This window comes from Orcinus orca, chromosome X (genome assembly GCF_937001465.1).
Source record: "Orcinus orca chromosome X, mOrcOrc1.1, whole genome shotgun sequence".
Classification (NCBI taxonomy): Eukaryota; Metazoa; Chordata; class Mammalia; order Artiodactyla; family Delphinidae; genus Orcinus; species Orcinus orca.
The window spans coordinates 61,965,597-61,985,630 of record NC_064580.1 but is presented as its reverse complement, the minus strand read 5'-3'; the positions used below and the strand labels follow the sequence as shown (position 1 = coordinate 61,985,630).

The window sequence follows — 20,034 nt, the reverse complement described above, 5'->3', positions numbered from 1 at the left end:
GTAATGGAATCGAAGAAGTCTGGTGAAAGTGGAGCAGGGTTAGAGAAGATGGGTAGCAACCCCATTGCCAATTTTCTCCTCTGTGGACATGCCAAATCCTTGAACCCTGGGGAATTCTCCAGGGCTCCTCTTGCCCATCTATTCAGTTGCTCTAAATCCAACCATATTTCTCTGCAGAACTGCATCATTCCCTCTTCTTCTTCATCTAATTAGTTATAGACCTAATATGACTTTCTTCTGTTGCTCATACTATTTCCACAAAATTAACTTATTCTTCTCTGCAGTCTCCTGGCTGCCAATACTACTACATCCTTTTCTTGATGCAAACCTTATTTTAAAGCTCTTTTCCAAAAGAAAAAAAAGTCATTCTCAACAATCTCCCTTGTATTATAACTAAGTATGTATTCACAAGAGGCTATCTACTCTATTGATTCAAAATACCTATCCCAGGACTTCCCTGGCGGTCCAGTGGTTAACTGTGCTTCCACTGCATGGGCACAGGTTCAATCCCTGGTCAGGGAACTAAGATCCCACATGCCAGACGGAGCGGCCAAAAAAACCCAAAAAAAAACAAAACAAAAAAACCCCACAGAATACCTATCCCATCACCCCGTACCACTTTAGCACAAAGGACATTATTTCCGGACACAAATTTCACCTAAGGCACCAAAGATACACCAAGCCTTGACCCTTGGGTCTCCTGACACCTCTAGTGACTAGTCCCCAAACCTCAATGACCCATTAATCACCCCTAGTAAGCTCCGTTAATGTAGGAAAAACCCAGGGACCTCCTCCTCTTTACTTGGGCCTCTCTCGGCGCAAAGTCTCTGCTGACTTTGGAATCGTATTCGGAGGTTTTTGCTCCTGAAGTGAACTGCTTGTCGCAGGGCCCTCAGGTTGAGGGGTCTCAGGGAGCTTCTCAGCACAGTGTGGTCCCACAGTACAGCCCTAGTACAGATAAGGAGAGAGGATTAGGGATAGAATCCTTCTGTTAGGGGCAGAATCCCAGGAAGTAAAGAATTTACCTTGATGTTTAAGAACTCAGAGAAATCTACAGTTCGCTTCCGGCAGCAGGACCAACCCTGATAACAAGAGATCCAGCTCAGCTTAGATTCCTGGCTATATTTCTTTTGCGAAATGCTCTTGCTATCCCCCCTTGCCTATTCCTCACCTTAAGTGCATCATGGAAGATTGGGACCCCAGGGTGATGGCAACAGGAATCTGTGGATACCGGTAGAAGGATCAAGGAAGGAAAGATACTATACCAAACATCACTTCTTACCTTTTTTCCAGGTTTATATGCTTACAGTCTTTCCATATGATGTAAAAAAAATCAGTAAAGACTGAAAATCACTCAGACCAATTAACTATGGCAGGTACACTAAATTTTTCTTTTCTTTCTTCCTTTAACAGAGTGCCCACAGCTGACAACTCCCCCAGCACTCACAGAGCTCCTGGCAAGGTCAGGATTACTCACCAGGAAGGTTGGTTTGGGGGTCAAAGCGCTGCCCACAGCCTTTGTTACGGCAGAGTAGAGACATGGAGGCGTTGGTAGAATTATTGAAAGGGTGTTTCAAGGAGTCTGGCTGCCGAGTGGGGAACACCTCTTAGTCTGGAGGCTTTTAGCTGCCTGGAAGGGCCAGCTGTTTCTATCTTTAGTTCAGGAGGCGTACACCTCCTAACATGGGCAAGGGAACTTCAATTGGTCTGCCCAGCCAATAGGAAAGAGCTCAGGAACATTTTAGCTCTGAGGCTCAAGAAAAAAGGATCAAGCAGAGTAGGGCTTGGAACTTGGGTGAGGTCAGCTAACCACTGCTGAGACGGTTTTAGATTTACCATGCCAATTCCAAGCCTCTGACATACCAGCAGCTGCTCAGAAATGAATACCAATTTTGAGCCCCCTCCCAGCTTGAAGGTATCCCAATTCCTCCAGCCCATTTTCTCCCTTTCAGAGCAGCAGCTTTCCTCCCATCCTCATTACTTCTGTGTACCACCAATAGCCCCGGATCTTTGTCAACCACTTCAGTCATAGCATGCATCCAACCTCCCCATGTTTGCCTGGATAGATGATTAATACTTTAAGCAAAAGGTCATAAAGGATTATTCTTATAGCCTTGTGCTCATCTGAGACAGAACTCCCCTCCCTCCTTGCCCCTTCAAAAACAGCACAGAAAATTAAAAGGCTTAAAATGTATTTTAATAAGTTGATGTTGCATTACTTCATTTCTCAGAAAAACTCCAAAGGTATCAGGGACAAATCAATCATGGTACACCAATAAAAAATGCACAGCATAACTACCTAAGATAGGCAAAGCTAAGAGCTACTGTCTGACCTTCAGCATACAGCAACCCTATTCTCAAGATTGTACTAGGCCTATCAAGAAAAGCTGTGAACAGCAATATCATAGACACAAAAGGGCCATTTCTGAGTTGTCCTTACCCAAGAAAAAGATGGAGGCAAGTTTAACACAACAGTTTTTTTAAAGATATACTAAATGAAAATCTCTAAGAGAAAATGTCTTCCTTAGGACACAAAGGCATAATATATGGGATATAACAGAACCGTATGTATGTTGCCTGTGACCTCTGTGGACATCTGCCTGAATTCCCACCTGGGAGTGAATGGAGCAATGGGGCCAAGGTCATTAGGGGATGTTTGGTTTTTGTGGTATATGTGGCAGTGTCTCTGGGATGGGGGGTGTAAGGACAAGAAAGCAAATAGAACAGGGTGGACAAAGAGTGGAATGATTAAGATTAATGGCCCTAACTGGATCCATTTTGTCATGGCTCCCCGCCCCTCAGGCTCTCAACAATCACATGAGACTTTAGGAATGCACCACACAGAACTGGTTAGTTAAAGGATATACCACACAGAACTGATTTGTTAAATATCGCCCCTCCCTTACCCTCTGCCTCCAGCATACTCCCTAGAGTACTACAGGCAGGGAAGACCTAACTATCGGGAGGAATCCCTAACACTTTTCCAGGGTAGAATTCACCTAGTACACTTTTCCAGGGTAGAATTCATCTAGTCCAAAAAGGGTCCTTCTTTTAAGGGTTTTGGGAAACTAGACACTGCAATTTTATTAGTATCGGCGACGTTTGTTTGGAGCAAATTCAGCTCCAGGAGCTGCACGGTTGAATGCAGGAGGGGTTCCACCAATTGCCCCAATTCCTTCCATTGTAGCAGCTTGGCCAAAGCGTTCAGTTGTTGGTGGGGTCTTAAAGAGAAAGAGAGCAATGTTATAATAGAACCTATGCCCTAGCTTCCCACCCATCTGTAGTCCCTCCCCGGAGGCCATTTCCACCCAACTATTCAAGGCTCCTGATGGTAGGGTTGACCAAGCCTGTTTAGAACTCTAGTGGCTATCCCTAAAAGGAAAGTAGCCTGAAATACAGTCCTACCCAACCATCCTACCTTTAACTTTTTATTCGTATTTCTACATGCTAAGCAATATTACATACTAAATTCCTAGGCTGGATAAGTGCTAGCCAAGTCCTTTTTCCTGAACCAGGTATATGGACGAGGGCAGGCCATCACTCTTCAGCAACCTTAAGCCTATCTAATTGAAACATTTTGACAGTAGAACTAAAACCACCTCAGGATTGTATGAGCCATAAAGCTTTTGGACTCACATCTATTTTATGTGATAATGCCTAGCCTTCGTTGCCTTCCCTCCAAAGAAGAACCTGTTCACCCAGTGTAGCAACTAAACAGTCAATCAAGACTACCCAGTCAGACAGTTATTTGCTTAACTCCTGGGTAAAATATAGTCTGAGACTGGGTTTGCACAAGACTCCAAACAAAGATCTTGAGGTAATATTTCATGGATAACAGTGATCCTAAAAACTGTTATCTGTAGCAAAATTGTGGCAGGCCCAGGGATCACGAAGGCAAAGTCTTTCCTCCTCCTATTACCATTTAGAGTTACTATAAGGCCCTGCAGTTTATTACCAATCCCAAGGTTCCATCTGGCATCATAGTGGCAGGTCCTGGAGGAGCTGGGGTACCAGCTGGCACAGGAGCAGGGGGCATAGCGCCTCTGTTGTTTATGCCCATAGCACCTAAAGCAGAGCAGTGTGATCAGTATAGGAGACAGAGATTGTCAGTCTTTTTCTATGCCAAAGGAAATAATTCAAGATCTCTGGGCTAAGACATGTTACCCTCCCACCAAAATGATGCTCCCAGAAATGTCAAGCCTCTTAAATTTGGACTAGGTAGGAGAAGCTACCTAGTTTACCAGAGACGAGACAAAAAAGGAAATCAGAGCCATTAACCCCTTAAGTCCTTACCTCCCATAGCCATCTGGCCCATTCGTATCTCCTGCTCTCTCTGAAAAACAAAAAATACTCAAGACAGTCCACGACAGCACTGCATTCATTCTACCACAATCCACTGAGGCCCATATACTAAGGGAAGTAGACAGTGATAACACATCCTAAGTGCACTGAGACCAAGCTGAGGAAGAACATCAACAACAGCTCCTTGAACTCATTACAGCTGTACAATGAATTCAAGATTAGAGCTACTAGGACACAAGTCAGAGTTTCCTATTAGGAACAGAAGGAAAGATGAAAGAAAAGGAGAGACATAGCTGATTTCTTCTAGGGCTCCAACCTGTACAGCTGCCAAGGACATCAGAAGACCAGTCAAGGCTGCTACAGGACTGGGTCTATCTGATCCTGCAGTCACTGAGTTTAAACAGCATACAATGGCCTCCCAGCTTTTCATCCTAAATTGCCTGTGAGGCAAGAGCTCCTCTTCAAACCTTACCTTTCCTTCCTATGAATGCTTCTTTCTATAAGGAGTGTCATAGAATGGAAAAATTGGTCATAGCCTAGTGTGTTTTTAATAGTCCTAATGGACAATTCATGATGAGTTTTTCATATCATGGGCACATGGGAGATAATACCGCATCAGGGAATGTTCCCTTGAATCCTTCCTGCTGTCGTCGCATCATTTCTTCTTGTTGCCGCCGCATCTCTTCCTCACGGCGCCTGCGCTCCTCTTCCTGCCTACAGAGAAGTCACCAAGATATTTAAGCAGAGGCATTCCAAAACTCGAACAGATTATCTTAATAGGGGACTCAGCCAAGGAGATCAAGAGCCTACTGAAAACTATCATAGCTCTCCAGGAAACTCACTGTTAAATGTGCCCAGCCCTAAAACAACCCAGATGTGTCCTTCAGGGAAAAAAGTTCTTTCCCAAAGGAGCCAGTCTCATAAGACCAGCACTCAGCTGCTTTCCTCTTTAGCGCAGTCCCAGGAATTCCTAGAACCATGGGTACCTGAAACATCTCCCATCTAAAGGGAGAACTTGAGAAGCAGCCAGGAAATATTTGCCAACATATTTACAAATGCATGAGGTAGCATGGTGGTAGGAAACAGGAGAGAGACATTACATTTTAAAGTTGTCAGATAAAAAGGGTTGGAGAAAAGAGTTACCTGAGCTCCAGCTGCTTTCGTTTTTGCACTTCTTGGTTGTGCAGCTCTTCCATCCTCCTAAGTTCTTCTTGACGCCTCATCAAATCTATGAAAACAACAGACTGACTGAGCGTATTCTTCATGATCCTCATATAGGCCCAGTAATTTTCCATAAAGATAGATCCAGAAAGCAAAGGGGATATTTAATCCCTGAGTGGCCATCCGAGGTATCCAGATTCCAAAAATGAAGTCAAACCTATTATTTCCTTCTCCACAGAATCCAGTATCCTCTGCCACATCTCCAAGCTCATTTGCCTACCAAGATCAACAAAATATTTCAGAGAATAAAAGTTGAAGTTTAGGCCTTTCTCTACTGATTGATAAAGAAACTCCTGAAAAAAGTTACTCTGTCCTTCTTCTAGTTATAAGACTTACAGGCCGATACTCACCCTGCCTCATTAGCATGACCTGGTGCTCATGGCGAGCAGCCTCCATCTCCATCTCCAGCTTCTCACGAGCTTCCTTAATGTTTCGGTCCACTTGGTCCTGCTGCTGCTTCTCCATCTCAATAAGTGCCTTCCAGCGCATGGCATACTCATACTCAAAGGAGCCAGGCTGTGCAAATCTGGGTGGCTGCTCTCGCTCCCTATACACAAGGTTCCTAGGTTACTAAAACTTTTGTCCAAGATTTTCCCAACAAAACACTACATTCCTCCTCAGGGCCAAGACGATGGCTGCCAGTGAACACATACAGCAAAGATGTGCCTCTTTTACACATCTCTTTACAAGCTTCCTTAAGAACAGGCAAATACCTAACAGGGAATCTATCAGGACCACATACTTGTGAAATTGCTGGTTCTTTATAACCAGCTTCTCTGGGAGTCCCTCTTCATCATCTAACTGGTCCATGGGCTCCACAGTCACAGGTCGAGGAAATCTGGGAGAGAGACGCTCAGTGTTAATCAAATTATACCGGCACAGTGAACTAGTTAGGGGTCAGGACTGGACAATTAAACATACTTCTGAAGGGGTTTTTATACCCAGTCCTAAGTAACCACGCCCTTTTAATGGCATCATGTGGAATCTGGGGTTGACAGGATAGAGTCAGGTTTCAGATCTCTGAATACAGTCTTTAAGTAGGTGGAGGACTTAAGTGCAGCCTTTATTTATTTATTTTTAAATTTTATTTATTTTTTTGGCTGCATTGGGTCTTTGCTGCTGCGCATAGGCTTTCTCTAGTTGCGGTGAGCAGGGGCTACTCTTCGTCGTGGTGTGGGGGCTTCTCATCATGGTGGCTTCTCTTGTTGAAGAGCACTGGCTCTAGGCACACGGGCTTCAGTCGTTGTGGTGTGTGGGCTCAGTATTGTGGCGCATGGGCTTAGTTGCTCCGTGGCACGTGGGATCTTCCCGGACCAGGGATCAAACCCATGTCCCCTGCATTGCCAGGCAGATTCTTAACCACTGGGCCATCAGGGACGTTCCAAGTGCAGCCTTTATATATGGTATCTACAGAACTCAAGGTAACGACTTGGGGTAAATACTAAGAGAGATGCTACATGCACAAAACAACTTTTTAGAGTTCTAAAACTTCACCATAAGGGGAGACTTAACACTGATTAAATGACAACCTACTGAAAGACTGCAAAGGTTTATTTTTAGATCCTCATACCATTTCCATTAATTTAAGAGTACACTGAAAACTCTACTAGAGCTGAATTATATCAAAAGTCTTTAAATGAACACAGGAACATGGTTCTTAGAGGCTAGCTCCCCAGACCACAGAAGGAAGTAGCATTTAAGGTATGTTTCTGAAAATGACCCCTCACTCACGTGGTTAGCAGGAAGGAGCCTTCACTGCATCTGTCCAGAGCTTTCCGAGCCGCTGGCTTCCCTGAGAATTCAACAATGCCTTTTCCTGAGGGCCTTCCTCGATCATCCACAATGACTACAGCCCTCTCCACCTGGCCGAACACAGAAAAGGCTTCCTCCAGCAGTTCATTGGACACATACTGAGGAAGGTTTCGGACTGTAAGGGATGCACTATGGCAGGCAAAGCGCACACGCAGCTGCTTTCCACGGAGCGGCATGTTGTCCAGTTCCACTTTGGCAATCTCTGCTAGGGTTCGTGTTTCCTAGGAAGCAGAGGAAAGTCAGAATAACTCAGTTGGACAAAGATCACGTACACAGCCATCAAGAGCCTCAAGAAGAATAGCTCAATGTCTCCAAAAAAACCCAAAAAACCCTTGGCAACAAGCATACAAAGAAACATGGATAGAACTGGAAGAATGGAGTCAGGTGTTTCAGATAACTCTTTGGTTAGCCTAATTTCTCTGATGGCCTTGCAATATATCAACTGGAAATTCTAGAGTTAATACCACTTACATGGTCACTGGTATCATAGGCTATTCCCTGAAGTGTTAACAGATCATCTGGACAAGAATGACCATCATAAAGCCTACCCTTAAAATACAGCAGCCAGAATTATTTTAATTTTTGCTAGCTACATACAAGTTTAACCAGAATCACTATGCCCTACAAGAGGCCTTTTTAGAACCACAGACCTTGATGGGACCCTCCACATTACTGAAGAGGAAGCTGAGCCCTAGAAAAAATGACTTGCCTATATAGTTAGTGGTAGATCTGGAATGAAGACTAGTTCTGACCGTAACATCCAGTGATCTTGCTAGCACATTATGTCCCTCATTTATGGAGATAGATAATGCCCAGAAACGTTTCCCCCATGCACTTAAACAAATTTCCTAAATCAAATCAGATTTTTTTAAAAGATCTACACTTAAAATTTTTAAGAAAATAGATACAAATAAAACTGTTCCCTCAAGGTTTTGACGAATCTTAAGTGAGATAACATATGTGTAAGGGCTTTGGAAATAAATTATATAAACCTTGATCATTACTAAAATAAAAACCTTTTTTCATTTTTTTTGGGAAAAAAGTCTAATTTATTAAAATATTTGTGGGGAGCAGTAAATAGAAGGGTAGAGATAAAACAAAATTAACTATGAGTTGATAGTTACTGAAGCTGGGTAACGAGTACATGCAGGTTCATTATACTATTCACTCCACTTCTGTATGTTTGAAATTTCCGAATTAAAACAAAAAAGTTCCAAAGGGCATACTTTATCCCCAGAGTCCTAGGCAAATAAACCTATGTTGTCCTTGAAACAAAACAAAAACCTATGAGGAAAAATTAAAATAAAATCTGCATTTTTGTCCTGTTCCGCCAACTGTAACTATAAGCTTTTAATATCATCTGAGAATTATTTCTACTGCCTAACTTTCCATATCCATCATTGCCCAGCTTCCCCACCTTTTAGAGCACATGCTCTAAAAGCCCACAGTTGCTCACCAAGCGGATAAAGCCAAAGCCCTTGTCCTTATGAATGAAGACTTCGCCTGCCTTCCCATATTTCTCAAATAGTTTCCTCATTTCCTCCTCAGTGATGTCAGGAGGAAGATTGCCCACAAAGAGCCGGCTACGCTGGGTGAAGGTCTTCTCTCCTGGTTTCCTAAAATTCTTCAGGTCAATAGTCAAGCCTTCATCTGAGAGAAGACACACAGTCACATTCTCAAAGAGTTACAACTGCCGCTAGATGGGCAATATAATTGCTGTAGAGAAGTCAAACACCATTTCCCAACGGAATCTATCCACTAACCACTTATCGGTAAATTGCACCTTAGAATGTGAAAGCAGTAGGCAGAGATCTGGGGAGACTTCTTAACAACTCTACTATGGGCCAGGAGCCACCCCGGACTAACTCAGAGACAGAAAGAGAAAATTAAGCAAGTCAAGGAGCCCTAGATCAGAAGAGATCAGATTTTTACATTTAAAACATAATTGTTCCATTTCCCAATCCCTCACTAATCTTCATAACCTTAACAGTTCCCATTCTTTCAGGCTTGGGGTAATGGAATGAAAAGAATGAGTTAGGAAAGAGTATTCTTTGTAGGAATCTCTGGAAATAAAAGAGGGTTGAGGTTGGTTGTAGTCTTAGAGGCACACAACAGGTGCTCAAAATTTGCTGAATGGATGGAAACATACCTTTAAAGACCTTTTACTCTGATTAAAAATGGGGTGGCACAGAGACTTCCCTGGTGGCACAGTGTACAGGACTCCAGGCTCCCAATGCAGGGGGCTCGGGTTTGATCCCTGGTCAGGGAACTAGATCCCACATGCATGCCAAGGCTGGGAGTTCGCATGCCACAACTGGGAAGCCTGCCTGCTGCAACTAAGACCCAGTGCAATCAAATAAATAAATAAATATTTTTTTTAAAAATGGGGTGGCACAGGCCCCAAGATAAAAATATAATACTTAATACCAGATTTCTTCTCCATTAAGTCTTAAAGACCTTTTCTATATTTTCTCTATGTACTAGTCATCTGATGCTTACCTCTAAGAACCAAGCTCTGAGGTAAAGCATGCAGCCATCTGTCTAGCAACAGAATGTGCCAATGCAGCAAAGCAACCTGTACTCAACTGCTATCCTACATGTCTGCTCCTTATTTCAGAGAATCAGCCTTTTTCTATTCTAAGTATTAAGAGGTAAATAGAGAAAAGAACAACAAAGGTGTGCTACAAAGGCCCATTACTTTATAATCCCAAGAATCTAATCTAAAAATCCAGAAACTATTCCCAAGAAGGGACCTATTTCTACCCCACTACCTAGCATGTACTCACTTTGGCTGCTGGCTTGTTGCCCATTTGCAGGTATTGGTGGAGGTGGTGGCTGCTGCTGTTGCTGCTGGTGGTGCTGCTGATGGTGATGCTGATGATGTTTCCTCGGAGTGTGGTTTTGTTTCTCCAAGTTAAAAGTTTTATTGCTCTGCATTTTTGCACCCTAAAAAGAAACGGTAGGTCAAATACATTCAGTGCTAAGAGCACAATCAGCCATCTTCCTGATGACTTGTATGTCATTAATCACCTTTGGTATTATTTTTAACAAGTATGGCAAAGGAGTACAATTCAAAAATCTAAAAACCACCAGCACTAGCAGTTATGTTGTACATAGAAACTAGACAAGTACTAGGTAAGAACAGCTTGCACTAGAATGACTTGAGGAAACTTCCAGTTCAATAACTATATGGATTAATAGGAAACTACTTTCCCAAAAGAATCTACTCCCTAAAAATTGGCCTTATCATAATATTAAAGCACACTTTAAAACACAATGACTAAAACAGATTCTAGTTATCACAAGGACTAATAATAAGTCTTGTTCTTCTCTGGTACTTTGCAGTCCTAGCCTACAGTAGATACTGTGGAATGAACAGCAGGAAAAGTATGGGCTGTGGAGTTAGATATACTTAGATTTGAAGCATGGTCCTAATACTTACTTACTAGCCATGTACTACTTAGTAAATTACTTCTGCACCAGTTTCTTAAGCTGTTATAAAGGGAATAATAAAAATACCTACCTCTCAAAGTAGCTATAAAGATTAATGAGTATGTGAAAACACTAGTTCTGTACTGGCATATAGTAAACACTAGGTAAATACTGCTATTAATCACAATGGAAAAATAAACGACTACCAAAGCAATAAAAGCAGCAAATACAAAATTATACAATCATAAAATCTTAAATTCTGTCATTTAAAAATCAACATAAGGGAGTTCCCTGGTGGCCTAGTGGTTAGGATTCTGGGCTTTCACTACTGTGGCCTGAGTTAAATCCCTGGCTGGAGAACTGAGATCCCATAAGCCACACAGGTGTGGCCAAAAAAAAAAAAAAAAAAAAGCAGCATAAAATTAAATGAAAACTCCTGGTATAATCCAGACTGAATACAAAAGTTGATGGTTTTAAAATGGAAATTTCCTAATGGATCAGGTTAACAAAGTGAGGACCATCTTCCTCATCCAAAGGCAGTTCTCCAGTAAATTAAAGGGCAAAATCAATCCTGAATCTTTTCCCCTCAACACAGGACCCTCCAGTCAGATTTAACTGAAGGAAAGATGCAGAAAAGGACCTTTTCCCTGAATACTCTATTATTAACATGATTCCTTTAAAAGAAATTATATTCCTCAGACAAAAAAAAATGTGACAAAGGCTTAATAACTGTTGATTTTGGATTATGGGTATATAAGAATACTTCTATGTGTATAAAAACTTTCTAATACATTTTATATCATATCCCACCAAAACTGAAAACATCAATGCAATTAAGTTCTGTATCCAAAAGTTGTTTCATAAGACAATAGGTAACAAGAGCTATCAAGATGTTCCTATTCTTTTAACTCAGGAATTCTACTTCCAGTAATTTATCCTAAGAATATCATTTTAAAATTTAAAACTACATCCAAGAAATACTCACTGTTATGGGCTTTCTGGTAACAAAAATGATAAAAATGACTTAGGTACCCAAAATTAGGGGCAGTGTTTTTAATAAATTGTGGTACATCTATACAATGGAATGTTACACAGCATTAAAAATTATAAAGACCATGTAAACATGAAAAATGATGCTTTAAGAGGGGAAGTGTTTTTTTAAATGCATGAATGTAGATAAGAAACAGAAGGTGGGCAAAAATGAAATCTGTCCTGCTTGTAGATTGATAATTTTTTTACTAATTTTTTAAACTAATTCATTCAACAAATATTCACTGAATGCTTCCTATTTGCTAGGCACTATTCTAGGTGCTTGGGATGCCTCAATGAACAAAGCAGATTCTTGCCTTCAGCAGTGATAGCCTTCCAGGGAGAGAAAACAATATATATAATAATTAAATTACACAGTACTTAAGAAGAGGTTAAGTGTAGGGGAAAATAAAGAAAAGGGGGTGGAGGGGGGGAAAAATGGACAGGGAGTGGAAGGGGGAAGATTGCAATTTTAAATAGACCTGTGAGGTTAGCCTCACTAGAAACCTGACATTCAAGCCAAGACTTGAATTCTCATTTGTATCATTTCATTAATCTTTTGTTTCTCATTAATAAGGTACAAAATACATCTTTAACATAGAAAACGTAGAAATAAAAATAAAGAAAACCCCGAAGACCCACCACTACAAAAGTCACTGTTAACATTTTGGTATACCCTTTCAGTCACTGATTTATACATTTGTATGTATTCTAAATGGTATATTCCATGTCACTAAATCTTCTACATTTACTGTTGGCAGACAAAGTATTCAGCTGTCAACCAAGCCCCTATTGCGTTGGGACACTTGGGCTGTTTCTAACTTTTCACCATTATAAACAATGCTCACAGCTAAATCTTGGGGCACCTCCATGACTAAATATTCCTCCCACAATTTCCATTTTTGCTTATTTACCTTCAAAACATACACTATCATTTCAAAACTGTAATCATAAATGCATTGTTGTATATTCACCCTTTCCCCATTTCTATAGTGTCAACTTAATTATACTTGTTAATGGCTACATAAAGTCCAATTGGATGTACACTAATTTACTAAACTACTCCCTATGAGACATTTAGGCTGTTTTCAGCTTTTTCCTATTAAAATGCTGAAATAAATACCTTCTTGCTTATAGCTTTCTGTTGATTTCCTTAGGATAAATTCTTAAAAATAGAATAATTAAATGCCTTTGTGACTCTTGCCACATAGTGTAACAACTTTAAGCACCATGAATAAGTGTACCAGTTTCACAGCAAATGGGATACCTTAAAAAATGTTTTTAAAAACAAGATATAAAAGTAGGAAATTAAAAATTTCCTACAAAATTTAAAGTCTACTCCAGCTACAGGTGAGGATAGGTAAGTGGGCGTTAGAACCAGATCTTTTCCTATTTGAATCCCATGAATCAAACACCTCCATTCCCCTGACCTCAAAGTGGCCTACAGCAGAAACTTGAATTATCCACAGCCATTTCTCCAACTAGTTCTTACCTCTGGCTAGAATCCAAGGAGCCTCTTTGTTTTTTCCTCCAGCCTTTAATATAAGAGTCAGTGGCCCCAGCCTCAATACCCTGCATCCCATTCAGGAACCCACAATGTATATGTTAACAGAAATCCTTATAGCGATCCACTCAAAACTGAAATATTAAAAACTCTATATTTACATCCTAACCACACCTCACCACTGCATTTCAAAAAAAGCCATTTTACAACTTAGTAGAAATGATCTTGAGCACTGGGATGTCCTAAACCATTTAGAATTACTTCAAGGGAGGTTATTTTTGGTTTTAGAAAGTGTAGCCTGGTAGTTAAGATGATAATACCAGATATTTATTGACCACTATATGTCAGGCACTGTGCTAAGTCCGTATTATCTCATTTAATGCTCATAACTATCATTCTTCTGAATAAGAAAACTGATGCACATCCAAGGTCACACAAAAATGTGATGGAGCATGGAGTAGAACTCAGGTCTGTTGAACTCTAAAGCTCATACTCATCCCTATGCTACAAACTGTGTAATCAAGCTCACCTTGATTTTAGAGTTCAGAATCCAAAAAACTTACTAAAATGTCACTTAACTTCTGAGCCTCAGTTTCCTCACCTGTAACATCTATCTCACAGGGCTGGTTATTTTGACTAAATGAGGTCACTTGTTCCTGCTGGCAACCACTACCCTTAATTCTACATATGGTGGGTGCTCCAGTTAGACAAATGTCATCAATTACATTCTTCCCCTGCTCTTCTGCATTCTAGCAAAAATATTTTTACAACCAAACTGCCTACCTTTGTGTTGAATAAATGTCTCCATACTGCCAATCTTTATAATCTTTCCCTTCAGTTTTTTATTTCCCAAGCAGGCATTCAACGGTGAACACTAAATATTGTATAAATCACCTAAAACAGTGCCCACAAAGTAGCAAGTACTCAGTAAGTGTTGTCCCTATAATGTACTTCTGATGGTGACCACCAATATAATTTGTAAGTATGTGCAGGTATCTTGGTAATAAATTCACTGCCCCCTAACCACTGGGCCTCTGAGAAAAGAACACAGCATAAAGATCATTAGTAAGGATTTCTGTCTACTTATCTGCCCATAAGTCTAACCCTGATGGACCTTCTTGAGAGAAAACACATATTTATGTTAGAAAAACTGGTGCTATTTGCAACACAACTGCACAAATGTTGTTCAGGTACAGACCAAACACTACATCACATATATCTGAAATCTAAATAAATGTCCCCTTAATTTTCAGGAAAAGGATCAAATTTTTTAGTGGAAACTGTGGGGGTAAATCTAGTAAAAATCTACCAGGCGGAGATGGCTGCCTGGATGTGGACCAGCCTGAAAGCTGTAGGAGGCACTGGCATGGTAAGGTCCTTTCCTAAGAGTCTCTTAAGACCTTTAGTAATAAGAAGTCGGACAAAGAAACAATGTAAGTGCAACCAGCACCCTCCCATTACAGTTGCCAGACGTATCAAATAAAAACACACTACAGTTAAATTTGAATTTCAGGTGTTAAAAAATGAATGATTTTTAGTATAAGTCCCATGCAACGTATACTAAAAAATAATCTGTTGCCTACGTGAAATTCAAATCTAACGGGGTGTCCTGTATTTCATCTGGCAACTCTACCCCCTACACCTACCTCAACTTCCACCGAAGATAGCAAAGTGCCTCCCAGTCCTCTCTAACCTCGACTTCTCTGTTAAGAACACAAAGAAAAGCATCAACTTTCGACAATAATTTTTCCAAATGTAAATTACCCAATAGAAAATCCATAACATTCATTTTCATTTTAAAAAGTGATGTCATAGATGGGTCGAGTAGCTAGGCAACAAGACCAAAAAAAAAAAAAAAGCCTCCAGGAACCTGCCTAGAAAAGCGGCGAGGTCTGGACTAGCAGATGAACTTCCCAGCTAAGAGTTTCTACAAAAAAACATCGCTGGGAGGGGGGGCGCTTTCTCCTCCGGAATTAATGGCCTCAAGAGGTCGAGAGGAGGAGCACCCGACAAAGCGCCTCCTCCTGCAGCCGCGACTTCAGGGCTCTCGGATAATAGACCCCACACCCTCAGGCCCAGGTCGGCTCAAGGGCCGGGGAACTTACTGACAGGGCTCAGATTCCAAGATGTGTCGCACAAAGAAAAGAGGCGGGAAGGGAAACGGGAACCAGGTTAGAGCCGAAGGCGAGGCGAGGGGAGAGCGATGGGCCTCCGCGGGTGGGCTGAGGAGGCCGTGTGGCGGCGGGGACAAGGCCTTAAGAGGCCTCGGAACGAACGGCCCAACTCCCTCCAAACCCAGCCTCGCTCTCGCCTCTATCTTCACCGACTGTCGCGAAAAATCCTACTCCCCTCTCGAACAAGAACTAAGTCGTCCCCAAACTCACCCTCTACCGACTGTTTTCTCCTCAGAGTAAAGGCGACGCTACACGGCCTCTACCGTCCCGAGAAAAGAGCGCGCGACCGCCGGAAACCAGACGACGGAGCTCTGTGGCTTCCAAGGGCTACAAAGTGGCGTTCTCTATTGGTTTTCTTACCTGCCAATCAACGTTTATCTCCAGAGGCGGAATCGGTTTTCCACGATTTCTTCGATCTTATTGGCTACCGAATGCGAAAGACTTGAGTTCGTGTGAACGACAGTTGGGGACAAAGAGCGAGGCTTTGTACCGAGTGCGCATGCGCAAGTTGCGTCCGCTAGAGGCGGAAAAGGAGGGGGGAGGGGGATAAAGGGTTGGAAGGAGAGACATCAACGGACTGACTGAAAGACCGAAAGACCAAGTGATGGGAGGGGGAAAGGAGAGGGGAAAAAAGGGAGAGAGGAAAGTGGAAAGAGAGTGAAACAGAAGGGGAGAAAATGTGCGCGTAGGCGTGCTCTGAGAATTCCTGCACTGCGCCTGTACAAGAAGCTAGAGTAACAATGTCATTGTATTCAGTGTAGTAGATCTAGACTTTTCCTACTGAAAAAATGCCCCGCCATGTTTCTTTTTTCACACTTCCTCATTAGGGCTTGCACCCTGACACTCCTTACTTAATCTGATTTTCTAGTTGCTTCTCCTGCTGCCAGGTTTACTCCTAAAGCCCAGCTGAAATAGTCATCACTATGGCTATGGTTATAGAAAGGGATGGGGGAGGGGGGATCGATACTTTAGTCTCTGTGTGATTACAAAGAACTGTAACCAGTACCCTCATTTCCATGGTAACCAGGGAACCCAGCAGTCCAAACATCACTATTCTCATGATTTACAGAGACTCAACAGGTGTCATCATTGCCATGGATACATTGTAGGCCTCCAGATCAGACTGATTCTATATTCCAAAGGATGCCAATTAGGTAATCACCTTCATTTTTCAGTAACGCCTAACTAGCCCTGTGGTTAATCAAGGGCTACAACACTCAAGTGATAGGTGTTTGTAGTTAATTCCCACTAATTAACTAATTCACACTCAAGGTTTCAGGGTGTTCCGACTGGCTCCACCTTATGTGGGGACACAGTGATCTAGAGCCTGTCTAGAACCTTCTGCAATGACAGAAATGTTCTATATCTTCTCTGTTCAATACAGTAGCTACCGGCCATATGTGGCCATTGAGGGCTTGAAATATGATGAGTGCAAGTGAGGAACTGAATTGTTAATTCCATTTCATTTTAATTAGCTAAAATTAAGTAGTCACATATGGCTAGTGGCTACCATATTGGACATATCTAGACCAATGGAATTGTTATTTTTGAGAATAAATAACACCTCTATTATGAAAAAAGAATTCCTCTATTCTGAAAAAGCCATTTTTTCTTGCTTACAGAAAAAAAAAATCAAACAATACCCAAGAGTAAAAAGAGAAAAGTCTCTCCCTCTATTCATCCCAGTGATTACAATTACGACATTATTGCATTTTTATTTTCTATGTACTGTCCTGGTCAAAGGGAAAACTTCATACCTTTTTATACATGTAGGATTAAGCTATACATACTTTTCTGAGCCATGACTTTCTCACTTAAAATACTTTAGCTATCTTTCCATATAAATGCATAAAGATCTATGAGGACTTTTCATATCTAATATTTTAGAGACTCCAGCATGATGGTTTCTAGTATCTGTTAAGTGAAAAAATACATAGTTACAAAAAAGCTACTATGGGACTTCCCTGGTGGCACAGTGGTTAAGAATCAGCCTGCCAATGGAGGGGACACGGGTTTGTGCCCTGGTCCAGGAAGATCCCACATGCCGTGGAGCAACTAAGCCTGTATGCCACAACTACTGAGCCTGCATGCCACAACTACTGAAGCCCACACGCTACAACTACTGAAGCCTGCACGCATAGAGCCCATGCTCAGCAACAAGAGAAGCCACTGCAATGAGAAGCCTGCACACCACAACAAAGAGTAGACGCCGCTCGCCGCAACTAGAGAAAGCCCGCGTGCAGCAACGGAGACACAATGCAGCCATAAATAAATAAATAAATAAATAAAGCTACTATGGATTCAATACCATTTTAATGAACTTATACTTTGTTAATCACGACAGCTGTTTACACCATTGAAAAACTAAAATAACAAATGAAAAGAAAAATTGTTGTACTTTTGTGTAGCTCCTCAAGGCAATCACAACATAAGCAGAGAAATGTTAATGTAAACAAATAACTTCAATACTGTAGGCAAATAAAATAATAGTATCATATTAGAGGTCAAGGTAGCTCTGCTTGAGTGGATCAAGAATGCCTTCACAGAAAAGAGCACCTTTGAATTGGGTCTTAACTAAGAAGTTGAAGTCAGAGAGATCAGTGTGCAAAGGGTCAGAGACAGAATGACCTATGTTTTAGGTAATTTGTCATGGCTGAAGAGAAGTGGGGAGGCTGAGTGACAGGAAATTAGCCTAGAGAGATAGACATAGGCCAAACAATTAAGGGCCTGTGCCATGCTTAGAATTTTTTACTTTAATCTGTAGGTGACGGAGAGATATTGAAGGGTTTTGTAAAAATAATGGGTTTTTTTTCTGATTTTAAAAGTAATATATACTTATTGAAGGAAACATTCAAAAATACACAGAAGTATATTGGGCTTCCCTGGTGGCACAGTGGTTAAGAAAAAGAGAATAACTTCCGGGTTAAATTCCCTGAGAGCCTTGTCAACAAGGTGTTGAATTTTTTTTTAAACTAGTCCCTTATCAGCTCTGTAGATGTGGTCCATGAGTTTTGGTGGACGTGTTTTCATGCCTTCTTTTAAAAGCAAAATAAAGTTAGTCCCTTCTGGCCACTGTTAACTTCCACTGAGAGGCTATAAAAGTGCTAGCAACTACAGATACTTTTTTAATGTGCACTGACTGAAATCCCAAAGAATAGTAAGCCCTTATTTTATGAGGCTTTCACTGATGCTGGGTGTCCCCCCACCAAATGCACACTTTATGTTATGAACAAGATCCTTTGCCTGGTGTGGATTCATTGCTAATCTATGCTAGGAAAAAAAAGATACCACTGGAAAATGCATTGAGGAAGTCAGCTGAGAATAATATACTCATACTTATGGTTTTTCTTTTCATTACTACTCAGTATACTGAAGCATATTGTTCATGTTGAGGACGAGTAGATTGGTAAAGGGAATGAATTAAAAGACATTTATAGGTCTCATATTTTATCACTGGTAAATTACCTCTGTTTAAAATCATATGCTTTGTGGCAACCTTGAGGGGTGGGATAGGGAGGGTAGGAGGGAGACGCAAGAGGGAGGAGATATGGGGATATATGTATATGTATAGCCGATTCACTTTGTTATACAGCAGAAACTAACATACCATTATAAAGCAATTATACTCCAACAGAGATGTTAAAAAAAATCATACGATTTCATGAAACAGATTGCTTTTTTTTTTTTTTTTTTTTTTTTTTTTGGCGGTACGCGGGCCTCTCACTGTTGTGGCCTCTCCTGTTGCGGAGCACAGGCTCCGGACACGCAGGCTCAGCGGCCATGGCTCACGGGCCTAGCCGCTCCGCGGCACGTGGGATCTTCCCGGACCAGGGCACCAATCCGTGTCCCCTGCATCAGCAGGCGGACTCTCAACCACTGTGCCACCAGGGAAGCCCCACAGATTGTTTTTTTTTGTCTCCTTTTTTTAAGTTTTATTTTTTTATTTTTAAAAATAAATTTATTTATTTATTTTTGGGTGCCTTGGGTCTTCGTTGCTGCCTGTCGATTTTCTCTAGTTGTGGCGAGCGGAGGCTACTCTTCGTTGAGGAGCAGGGGCTTCTCATTGCGGTGGCTTCTCTTGTTGTGGAGCACGGGCTCTAGGCGCACAGGCTTCAGTAGTTGTGGCACGTGGGCTCAGTAGTTGTGGCTCGCGGGCTCTAGAGCACAGGCACTGTAGTTGTGGCGCATGGGCTTAGTCGCTCCATGGCATGTGGGATCTTCCCGGACCAGGGATCGAATCCGTGTCCCCTGCATTGGCAGGCAGATTCTTAACCACTGTGCCACCAGGGAAGTCCTGCCTCTCTCTTATAACAACACTTGTCATTATATTTAGGGACCACCTGGAAAATCTCCCCATCTTAAGATCCTTAACCTGGGATTGCCCTGGTGGTCCACCAGTTAAGACTCCATGCTCAGTGCAGGGGACCCGAGTTCGATCCCTGGTCAGGGAAGTAGATCCTGCATGCCACAACTAAAGATCCCGCACGTGGCAATGAAGAGCCCACATGCCACAACTAAGACCCGGTGCGGTCAAAAGATAAATATTAAAAAAAAAAAGAT

The 20,034-nt window shown here is 41.7% G+C and overlaps 2 protein-coding genes across 6 annotated transcripts in view; both read right to left on the bottom strand.

Moving 5' to 3' along the window:
• ITGB1BP2 (integrin subunit beta 1 binding protein 2) overlaps positions 1-2,044 on the bottom strand; it is a 42,847-nt gene extending 40,803 nt beyond the window's left edge. For both annotated transcript variants that reach the window (XM_049705123.1, XM_004275749.4), the window contains exons 1-4: positions 1,478-2,044; positions 1,172-1,221; positions 1,026-1,082; positions 803-948 (exon numbers count right to left, since the gene is read on the bottom strand). In XM_049705123.1, the coding sequence (XP_049561080.1) occupies positions 803-948; positions 1,026-1,082; positions 1,172-1,221; positions 1,478-1,541 (317 nt within the window). In that variant the 5' untranslated portion in view covers positions 1,542-2,044. The remainder of the gene's footprint in view (positions 1-802; positions 949-1,025; positions 1,083-1,171; positions 1,222-1,477) is intronic.
• A 131-nt stretch (positions 2,045-2,175) lies between these two features.
• Positions 2,176-15,940, bottom strand: NONO (non-POU domain containing octamer binding). 4 transcript variants are annotated; one of them, XM_012535176.3, is made up of 12 exons: positions 15,685-15,795; positions 14,947-15,003; positions 10,122-10,281; positions 8,792-8,985; positions 7,255-7,556; positions 6,266-6,361; positions 5,874-6,070; positions 5,446-5,530; positions 4,914-5,016; positions 4,294-4,333; positions 3,956-4,065; positions 2,176-3,221 (listed from the first exon to the last, which is right to left on the bottom strand). In XM_012535176.3, the coding sequence occupies exons 3-12, from the start codon at positions 10,270-10,272 to the stop codon at positions 3,087-3,089; spliced, it is 1,413 nt and encodes a 470-aa protein (XP_012390630.1). In that variant the 5' UTR covers positions 10,273-10,281; positions 14,947-15,003; positions 15,685-15,795; the 3' UTR covers positions 2,176-3,086. The 4 variants fall into 4 exon arrangements, with proteins under 4 accessions (XP_012390630.1, XP_012390632.1, XP_012390631.1 ...); XM_012535178.3 differs by lacking the exons at positions 14,947-15,003; positions 15,685-15,795 and adding an exon at positions 15,835-15,940; XM_012535177.3 differs by lacking the exon at positions 14,947-15,003 and having other exon boundaries at positions 15,685-15,821.
• Between the last annotated feature and the right edge of the window lie 4,094 nt (positions 15,941-20,034).